The sequence below is a fragment of the Akebia trifoliata genome, chromosome 4 (genome assembly GCF_017979445.1).
Source record: "Akebia trifoliata isolate Shusen 1 chromosome 4, ASM1797944v1, whole genome shotgun sequence".
NCBI classification, from domain to species: Eukaryota; Viridiplantae; Streptophyta; class Magnoliopsida; order Ranunculales; family Lardizabalaceae; genus Akebia; species Akebia trifoliata.
In genome coordinates this window covers 23,145,234-23,155,982 of record NC_141378.1, presented here as the reverse complement: position 1 = coordinate 23,155,982, position 10,749 = coordinate 23,145,234, and the positions used below count along the sequence as shown (strand labels likewise).

General features: G+C 36.0%; 1 protein-coding gene and 1 long non-coding RNA gene across 4 annotated transcripts; both read right to left on the bottom strand.

The window, feature by feature from the left end:
- Window positions 1-1,963: 1,963 nt before the first annotated feature.
- Window positions 1,964-3,665, bottom strand: LOC147404527 (pumilio homolog 2-like). The gene is made up of 2 exons (XM_086440535.1): window positions 3,444-3,665; window positions 1,964-2,828 (listed from the first exon to the last, which is right to left on the bottom strand). The coding sequence occupies exons 1-2, from the start codon at window positions 3,561-3,563 to the stop codon at window positions 2,301-2,303; spliced, it is 648 nt and encodes a 215-aa protein (XP_086296661.1). The 5' UTR covers window positions 3,564-3,665; the 3' UTR covers window positions 1,964-2,300.
- An 823-nt stretch (window positions 3,666-4,488) lies between these two features.
- On the bottom strand, window positions 4,489-9,635 carry LOC147404526 (uncharacterized). 3 transcript variants are annotated; one of them, XR_015177813.1, is made up of 5 exons: window positions 9,018-9,635; window positions 8,036-8,108; window positions 7,890-7,949; window positions 7,588-7,697; window positions 4,489-5,749 (listed from the first exon to the last, which is right to left on the bottom strand). It is a non-coding gene; the product is annotated as an uncharacterized LOC147404526 (long non-coding RNA). The 3 variants fall into 3 exon arrangements; XR_015177815.1 differs by having other exon boundaries at window positions 7,588-7,661; XR_015177814.1 differs by having other exon boundaries at window positions 7,588-7,658.
- Between the last annotated feature and the right edge of the window lie 1,114 nt (window positions 9,636-10,749).

Genomic DNA, 10,749 nt, shown 5'->3' with positions numbered 1-10,749 from the left:
TGACAATAAAGTACTTGTTTCCATTTTCCCATCAATTGGTTTTATGTCAACCTTTCTTTAAGGTACATAATCTTAAAATTTTGCTTATAAGGTGTAGGTTGATGATATGTCGGGCATTGTTCGAATAGCTTGCACTTAGACCTTGAAAGGGCTTGACACTAACAATTAGGACGGGACAATGATGATGCTTGAATGGTGTATATGAGTTAATTAGTGAGTTTTTTATATTTGGTTTGTATATGTCCTTTGAGATCTTCTATATTTTTTGAACACTCTTATAGTTTTCATCTTAATTTTTTTTTCTTGATCAACTTACGGAGGTTGTATTGTGCATGGTTTGTCCAACATTGTCTCTATCGGAACATTAAGAGGCATATCAAAACAAATTGAAACATTCAATATTCCTACATTAGTGTTTCATTCTAGTTTAGGGTTGGTTGGTGGCATTGACCTTGTTGTCCATGAAGGTTATCTAACTAATAAATTATTCCTAGAGATCGCATTATGGAAAATCTTAATGTTGTAAGGGTAGGAAATGGTGAATCTCCTCTACCAATTATATTCATGAGTTGGAATTGTAAGGAAATTGAACCCAGATCAATATAGAAAAATTAACAAAGATGCAAACATGCGCACACACAGAAAAATATAGAGATATTAGTGGTTCTCTCAAGATTGAGGAATGTCTATGGATCCACACCAATCAACTATGAAGAGAAACTCTAAATTGCACCCTCTCACCAATAAAAGTACGAAAATACCTTTAGGAGGAACCGTAAAATAATTGATAGTACATCCTTTTTGATGACCAATACCATTAAGCTCTACAAATCATAACAAGAACCATGGACTTTGGCAAGTTAATATATTGTAATAAATTTGAAACCCCACGAAGCAATGAATTCTTTGGGGCCACCCTGGAGGGTCAACCCTCGACTGAACCAATTGTACATAGGACTTTCCGAGGGGCGGTGCGTACAACCATGGGATTAGTCTCACCTGAACATAAAAAAAAAATTGTAAAAAAGTGAGAAGAGTCGGGCGAAAAATATAATAATGGCTTTGCATCTATACACACGCACACACAAGGAATGGGGGTCCATTTGGATATCAAATTCCAAAGAGTGATGAACACTCATGTTAACAAAATCCTTAAAAAACATAAGGTATCTCGAAAATTTACCAAAATGTCTAACTACACCATGACCTTTGTCTTCTCCAATAGACTAATGCAAAATGACCTCATTACCCTCGTCTTCAACCCAAAAAAAAAAGAAAAAAAAAGAAAACCCATATCTTTCTCTTCCCAAAATAGTCATCTTCATCCTCTTGGGTATATTTTTAATCCTAGGTTCCAACCTTAAGATTAATCTAATTTAATCTTCAAATCCAAAGAAATTTTTGAAATATAAGATATTGAGATATTTGACAAATTTTTTGGGATTTTGTATAAGTGATTAAAATTTATCTACACAATTTGTAGTCCTAGGCAAGGATTCTGTCCTTCCATGTTACATTCATTGCTCAACCAGGCCATCTAACAGCCATTAGTAGATCATTAAATGAGAGAACCCCTGTGGGGAACGCTGATGTTTGCCCTCACATGGCAGGTCAATACGTGCAGATCATTGAATGTGTTCCTTTTTTTGGGCTTTCAATCAATGAGGTTTAATATTGAGTTCCTAACCATTATAAATAGGTTTCATTCAAAGGGCTTTCACTACGTCATATTGCGGGATAAACGACTGTCTTGAACAGTCGTTTTTGACAAAAACGACTGCCCTTGCAGTCGTTTGCGCAGTCGTTTTAAAAGGAGTCGCGATTAAAATGCGACTGCTGAAGAAAGTCGGTAAAAACGACGGCTTTTGACCGTTAAAAAGACCGTCGAAAACAACGACGGCTTTAGCCCGTTAAAATGACCGTCGAAAAAAACGACGGCTTTTGCTCGTCATAACATATAATTTGGAACGGCTTAAAACCGTTCCAAATCTAAAAGCACTACCAAAAAAAAATATACATTAGACATCGATTGAAATCCGATGTCTATAAGACTGATGTCCTAAGTCTGAGACTTTAGACATCGGTTACAAACCGATATCTAAACTTTTGAAGAAAGAAAGAGATGCCCATACGGATGGGATTTGACAAAAAATGTGGAAGCAATATTTTAGATCACGGATAAAACTTACCAAAGTAGCATCATTAGTAGAACATATATCACCACTTCTTGTTCTCTTGCTTCCATTGGGTCGAGCTTTGTGACTGACACACACGGTTAACACCACAGATGTTATTCTCCATTAATCCACTTGAGTGTGCTTAGAAGATCTCTTCTCCTCAAAGTCTCCTTGCTTCAACACACCCAAGATCTTTTCCTTGAAATCAGACCTGTCCCCTCCTGCATCACCATCCTCCACCTCCATCTCCTCATCATCTCTTCCATCCTCAATCTCCATACTCGGGTCCTCATTGGTATCAGCCAAAGCAGTTATGTCCACGGCCATCTCTATCTCCTCCGATGATCCATTCTGAGAAAGTTGCAATGCTTGTAGTCTTTTATTCTTCCGATGATCCATTCTAGGATATGCTTTCCAACCACATCTACTGATATAAATCTTGCAGAATTGGCAAACCTGTAGAGGCTCATTTTCATCAGTGAAGCCAAGCATCTCATTCACCAAGATCTGACATTCTACAGGACCACCAAAAGCTAAGCACTTCTCCACAACATTAGAAGCAAACTTCTGCTGGCTCATTTGAACTATCTGCCCAGTTAATTTCTTGGTTATGGAAGAGCGTTCGTGTGGCTTGTCATGCTCTATTACATGCTGTTACCAATACAAGCAATAAATCAATTGAAAGAACATGTGAACTATATTATTTTAAGCACACGAAGCTGCAAAGTCAACAGTTTACAAGTATAGATGGTGTGGGGAAGGGCTTAGACCCATAGCTCAGTTGGTTTGCCACATTGCAAAGCAACTTTGAGGTCGTGGGTTCAAGTCCAGCTTACCCATCCCAAATATATATATATATATATATATATATATATATATATATATATGGAGGGGAGAATGAATGAGATCAGTGATATTGTGAGCAGAACTGCTGCATTCTAGAAGGTTGGGGAGCATACAGATCAACTGTATGTGCATGTGTTTCTTCTAGTCTGAAAACGTGATTGAAGCACCCAATAGACTAATTGGTATTATGATATCTTTGCTTTTGTCTTAATTTTTGTTATACCACTGTTTTCCATCTAATTTCATAGTGTGACTCAGGTTTATGTTCCAATAGTCGCTGCAGTCATGCGTGTTGCATTTATTATCACGTACAAAGTTTAAAATATTCTCTTGAGGCGATGTCTTGGGCAGGAAAAAACAAGACTTTAATTCCCACAGATGTTATTCTCAACTTAAAAAGCTTCTGAAAACATAACAAACCTGAACAACATAATTCCCATACTGGTCTTGTGCCAACAGGCAAACAGATTGCAATATCTCATCCATCATGATACGCTGGGTGTTTTGGTCATGGCAATGCTCCAGTACTCTCTGTGACATTAAATTAATACTATTTCAGCATCAAAGGTAGGTTAATCTATATACAAAGAAATGAGAATCGAAGATAGGCAAATCACTTCTAACCTGTATGACACAACAGCCATATGGAAATTGTTGCAGGTGTTAGTACTCTGTTATGAAGGAAGTAAGAGCATCGTAATAGAAGAAGTGGGAATCTGATTAACCTAAGATATCTAAAATTGTGGTTTCTTAAGTTAGAGAAGCTTCCAGAGAGTATAGGCAATCTTCGAAACCTCCAAAATTTGGATATAGATTGTTATTCGCTCAAAAAAGTACCAAGTGGAATTCGGAATCTATTACAATTAAGGCACCTTAAAATAAACAGATACAATTATGGGGAGGAATGAACCTTAGCCCTTATAGGGATAGGGCAATTGACAAACCTCCAGACCTTGAGTGGTTTATACGTCGGTGATGGCATTGCCAGTGAGTTAAGTAACTTTACCCAAATCAGAGAGCTTTGAATTCTTCAGTTAACGGAAGAAGATGCAAGTGAGTTATATGCTTCTATAATGAAGATGACTGGACTTCTCTCCTTATCTCTATCAGCATCAGCTTCGAACAACTATTGTTTCAGCCAAGAAGAGTTGCTACCTTCTTTTGAACCATTCTCGCCTCCGCCTCTCCTTCAAAAGCTTTGTCTAGTAGGGTGCTTACAGGAAATGCCTGATTGCTTCAGCTCCATGAAAAACCTCACTCGATTAGTTTTAAGCTATTCTAATCTATTGGAGACCCAGTTTCTGTCCTTGAGTCTCTTCCTAACTTGTAATTTCAACAGCTTGGCCTTAATCATTGCCACCATCTCCACTTTTTACTTTCAATGGGAAACTATAACCAAATATGCAACCAGATTTGGATTTAGTCAATAAAAAGAAGGATAAATATTACATAAGAATAATGTAATTGCCATCATCACTTATCATGGGTTAAGAACGCTAAGGATAGTGAAAGAAATAGTAATAAAAATAAGCAATACAATTGCTTGTTGTAATGAAAGGGGACTTTCGACCAACATTTAGAACACCCAGAGGAGCCCTAGCCTGCCATAAATATTACACATAAGAATGTAAGATTGTCCCAAATGAAAAGGAATGTCTGTGGGACTAGCATTTCCACATAATCCGTATAAAATTTAACTTGAGACTCAAGACAAGCACATAAATAAATACTACTAAAAATGTGTCAAACTAAATAAGGAACCAAAGTACAGATATATTCTAACATCAACGACTGCAAACTACTAACAATATTGAACCAAGCAAGATAAATCTTAGGTCAGAAAATACAGTGTAAATCAAAACAAAAGCATTCTCCCGGAAGTTGATTGTATCTTTCCTGACACCCATGCACCATTTGATAGTTGACACCAAACCTAAAGTTTCTGAAACAAAACATTTCAGCTCTATGAATCATGTACTTGACGATCACCTTATGGCAGGGGCAGCTTTACAGTGAGGGCACTTGCCCCACAAGAATTTTTAAAAACTATAACAATCAATACAAGTTACAAGATGAAAATAAACAACGTTCCTACAATAAGAACCTGCACCATGGATAAATGCCATGTGGCACATTCAGGCCAACCGGTACCATGGATAAATGCCTCAGCTCTCAGTGGGCCTACACAAAATCAGTCCGATTGGTGATTTCAAGATGTTGATTCGAATACCCAAAACGCATGGTCAAATCAAATGACTGAAGACCACCTACGAGAATGATAAAATTCAAGGGCTAGAAATCACCATTCAGGCCATTGTTTGCTGTCTAGGGTCACCAAAGGGTAAGTCCAATATCCACTAGTAAGTTGGGCACAAAAGAGTGTTTGCCATGGCATTAAGGGATGCAAGTGTCAAACTTATGACACGGACATTCATATAAAAGTTGAACTCCCAATCATGTCCGACTAGTTGAGAATCTCATCTACTCACCATTTTGTTGAGAGAGTTAGGCCCCCAATTGTCTAGTGCTGGCTTCCATTGAATTACTACAGTAATCTTCCCCTTTTCTCCACACGATATGTAACTCGTCAAGAATTTTCTTCAAATTCTTCTTTATTTCCTTCTTTTTCTTTTATTTTTTCTTTTTTTTTCCCTTTTTTTTTTTTTTTGCTAAGCTACACGCTATCCATTTTCAATTTACAATCATTTCTCTATTTCTTGTGTTGCCTGCAAAAATAAAGAAAGATACTTAACAATCTCACACACCATACAACCACTAACAAGATATAAATAAACCAGAACAAAAAGGTGAAATAAAGAAACATTAAATGCTACAGGTAAACACAACACCAATGTGGAGATAAAGTGCATGCTTAACACCTTTAGGGCTTTGGATTCATGCCTGGGTCTATACATAGGAAAGCTGCATGAAAATTATTTAAATTTAGCTATATTCTCCACCAATTGGGGTGGAACAGAGGGTATAAGAATGCCATCTGAACCAAGCCCAAAAAGTGGAAAATGAGCCCCAAGCTCCCAACAAATCATTCCACTGGCAATCCTGCAGAAATAAAAAGAATGTATATACAGATGAGAGATTTAAATTTAGATTACTGAAAATATGTTTAAGAAAGTTACACGAACCAATGTTGTCAGAATCAAATCGGATTTTAAAGTCACAAGGTGTATGATTCAGATCAAATTGGAATTCAAATAAACGAAGCATACGATCCACAAAGTTTTTTCTCTATAAGTTAAACAAATGTGAACCAAGCCTAATTAAATTACTCCTGAATCAATCATATAATGACAAGGTTTTGAATAAATACTCAAATATTAACAAAACAATATACCTTGCAGCCTCTATAAGGACAATATATGAACAAAAGATGTATTCTCGAGAAAATCAAAATCATGTATCAACATGTAAGCAGTCTAAATAGGAAGGGGGGAAAGAACTATTAGCATAACCCTTGCCATCAACGGCATCACTTCAGTCTCAAATTAAACAAGCTTTGATTTCTCATCAACAATCTAAATTATAAACTTTTGAGTTTGCATGGATGGACATGCATGTATTGTCCTTACACCTGTGTGTTAGACTGTTAGGTTATCCAAAAAAACAGAATACACTAATTTTTTTATTTTGTATTATTTAGGGTCAAGAAAAACAAAAACGAATTGAACACTTCAATGTTATTAAATCCTAAGATTGTGTGAATAGAACACTTCAATATGAAGTATGAATTTCTATTAAAATTGTGTGACTAGAACACAAAAAACAATTGGCCCACTTTAGTGAATTGTATGAATTAAAATTGTAGGATTTTTTTTACTTTTTAGATTATAGTATTTAGGTTCTAAGAAAAACAAAAATGAATTTTATTCAGACCATCAAAAATGAATTGTATGTTTGGGTCAAGTTAATCTCCATTTTGAATAGAACACTTGATATCTAAAATGATCTTTACCTTAATTATCTTCGAACATCAAATTTTGATGCAAGGTGAATCTAAGATTGTCTCCCATCACTATGCAAAGGGGGGGAACCAGATACCGAGGAAATTGGAAGATGCCTCTTGACAAATGGATGGTCCAAGAGCTTAGAAGCAGAGGGCCGATCGTTTGGGTTAACTTGTAAGCATTGGTGGATGAAGTCCCGTGCATCACTTGAAAGGGTATTAGGGACTGGTGGTGGGATACCCCTGCCAATCCTAAATAATGATGGCATCTGTCATACAAGAGAAATCTTAAGAGAAAAAACTACTAAAGCTTGAAACCAATACCACATACTTGGGATAAAAACCCCTTCACATTTAAACCTACAAAAAATAAAAAATAAAAATAAAAAGAGGTTGGAAACAATATCCAAAGTGGGTGCATGCAAAATTTGTATGGAAGATTGAAAGGGTGAAATATTTGCCTAAATATTATCAGATATGTGGCACTTGAAGAATTTGGCACTCTTGACACTTGAAGTTCTGAATCATCAGATTGCCAAATAGTGCAAGGGCAGAGATAAAGCAAGTTAAAAAAAATAAACTTAGAAAAGACCAATTGCGTACACATTCCAAAGGAGTGTAAGGAAGTCGACGAGTTAACATCTCTAAGATAGTGCAACCAAGGCTCCATATATCTGCTGCAAGCCCATAGCCATGGCTCTTCTGATTAATAACTTGAGGAACAGATTTGATAATTAGAGAGACAGCTATATCATCCTCATCTGGACAGATTCCATTACAATGAGGTATCTTTATTGGCTGATATTTAACACCATGCTTTGAGATACAGATATATGTTCGATTGACCTGACACAATTGCCAGCACTTGATGCATAATGTAACACTATCATAAAGACAATGCAAACCTCAGGGGCCATCCAGAATGCAGTGCCTTTGCAAGATTTCACATCGTTTAGTTTGGTTGCCTGAGAAGGTGCAAACCAGCAATGTAAGATAAAGAAGTTTACAAATAAGAAACATGGAAGAGATAGCAAGCTGAGAAGAAAGAAACCTTTGCCAATCCAAAATCTGCAAGTTTTACAGATCCATTTGCATCCACCAATATATTAGCACATTTGATATCCCTTGAAAATGAGAAGCAAAAAAGAAGATTACTTAGAGAAAAAAGAATAAAGTTTTTAATGATGTTCCTATATCATCAAACACTGGAAAACTGGCAACACACTTATACATCCAAGTCATCATATGTAAACAATCCTGAATGCTAAAAAAAAGTTCATGATTTAGATGCAAGTGAATGAAAGAAAATATTTATCGAATGCAATCCATTTGATTGGCCTAGGTAAAAAAAAATTGTTTAGCGTTGCAAATGCGTAAGCCTGTTTATAGTGAGATCAGTAACTCAAAAGGTGCAGACAGATCACAAACCCAAGATCTGTTTCTCAACAACTAGGCCGTCACCTACCCAAACAAGTAGGTTTATTCTTAAATGTCTAGTATTGCCATCTCAAGTCAATGTAGGATACCAGGACATGAATCCGAGTAAAAGTTACATGAATGAAAACTAATGGTTCCTTGAACTATATCCAACCTTTCCACAAGGAAAAGCCTAGGTAGAGAAGACCATATTTCCTTAGGTAGTCGTAATCATATAGAGCAAGAAATATTGCATAAAATCAAATCCGACGGAAATGAACCTGAACCAATCACAATAACTAACTCTATATCACATAAAACTAGGTAAATCCTCATACGCTAGCAATTCAAATCATTCAAAAAAAATTATAAGAATAAACTATATGACATAAAAAAAATTTCTCCAATATTTTCGTTTTTTGTTTAGGAGTTAAATCTGTGGACATAAACAAGAAACAATAGAAGGTGACAGTAGTTGGGTATGTTGAGGCAAACAAGGTCTTGAAGAAGGTTAAATCAACAAGACACAACAGTATTTGCTCTAACAAGGAAGAAAACATTTAAAACCCTAAATTAATTATGGAAAATCTGATATTCAATCAAAAACTTTAACATACCTGAAGATTCGATCACAAACCAAGCAAAGGGAAAGAGATCGAACAAAGCCCTAAAGCTTTCGATCAAACGCCGATCGATTTCTTTCAAAAAAAAAAAATCCGATCAATTTACTTTCCAAAATGAAAAAGACTCTGATCGATTCTCAGAGAGAGAGAGTCGAGTGTGAGCGAGAGAGAGATATGCTAGATCGAAATCGAGACAGAGTCGACTAAGAGAGAGAGATAAATTTGAGAAAAGCGACGGATTCAAGAGAAAGCGCGAAGACAAACAAAGTCGAGAGAGAAGAGCAGTAGAGTGAGAGTGAGAGGAGAGACAGAGACAAGTAGAGAGAGAGAAGAGCAGTAGAGTGAGCGTGAGAGCAGTCGAGCGGGAGAGATATAGAGGAGAGCAGTCGAGTGAGAGAAGAGAGAAGAAGTTCGACAGAGATCGAGCTTCTGTAAACGAAGGTCTCGAAACAATTTTTCTTAAGAGTGACTATTGGCACCCCAATTTTTACTTATTAACGTCAGTTTCGTTGAAACGACGGTTAAACGACAGCTAAAAACTGTCGCAAAAAACGACAGCCTTTAGCAGTCGTTTTTAGCGCAATTTTGGCGTCGCAAAAACCCCAATATGACGTAGTGTTTCATATATATATATACCTGCCCTTAGTGCAGTTTGGCCTATATTTCATGGGACACTTGATGTATGTGTGGCTTACATTCTTAGGAGACTTGGCCTACAATATGGCCATGGAACACCTTATATTTTTCACCTCATGTTTATCTTCAATGTTAACATTGTACAGTTAGCTTTTTTGTTCTACGTTTAGTGAAAATAGTGTGGACCCTCGTTTCAGTATCATCACATTCTATTATAAAATGTGTATTGATTTCTTATGGAAAGAGAGAGAAGAAGTTTGAAATAGTTCCTGATTTTTGAATTGAATGTAATAAAAATACGTTACCTAAAAATAATGGTTGAGGTATGCATAAAGCATTGTCTTAAAATAAAATTTGCCACTGCTACGGTACCACAGGGTACTCTTACTTAAATAGTAGTGTTTACTCTCCAGGATACAATAACCCACGTTTCCAAGAGGGTATTTTAATTGGTACGTAATTTCAAACTCGACGATATTGTGTTATCTCACAATGAAGAATGTTAGTATACTGATGGTAATAGAACAACAAAATTTTTTAAGTAAGAAACAAGAGAAACTATGTAGTTAAATTGACTAAATAAAAGTATTTAAATAAAAGAGGAAGTGACTATTTAAAATTGTCACAAACCTCTTCTTTTTATACTGGTTCAGAACAGACACCACCAATACAAATGAATTAAACGACTAGAATTTTAAATAAAATGGACTTTTTAAAGCAAAAAATGAGCTTTTGCGCGCACTCACGCGAAGTATAAATTTGAGATTTTGCACCTCCCTACGCACGCATCGTACCTATACATACGTATTAAGATTTTCGAATCGATGGATCCAAATTCCAATTGGAACCTTAGGTTTTCCTCTTGGGCTCCCATGTATGCATGTGAGCTCGTCCACTACTTTTATCAATTGTAAAACTAATAGAAGTATAACAATTTAAGAGTTGCAAATCAACTCTTCACTTAATCAATGTGAGACTAAAATTACACAAGGCAAAACCAATACTATCAACTAAAGCATAAAGCAAAAGTAAAAAAAACATAAAGCATAAAGCATATAACATAAAATTGGAATTGAGTTTGTACCCTATG

Excerpts from the sequence above, each read along its gene's own strand:
- LOC147404527 (XM_086440535.1), bottom strand. The coding sequence starts at position 3,563 with ATGTCACAGAGAGTACTGGAGCATTGCCATGACCAAAACACCCAGCGT. Across the intron at positions 2,829-3,443 it reads ATGGGAATTATGTTGTTCAG|CATGTAATAGAGCATGACAA; the intron begins GTTTGTTATGTT and ends TATTGGTAACAG.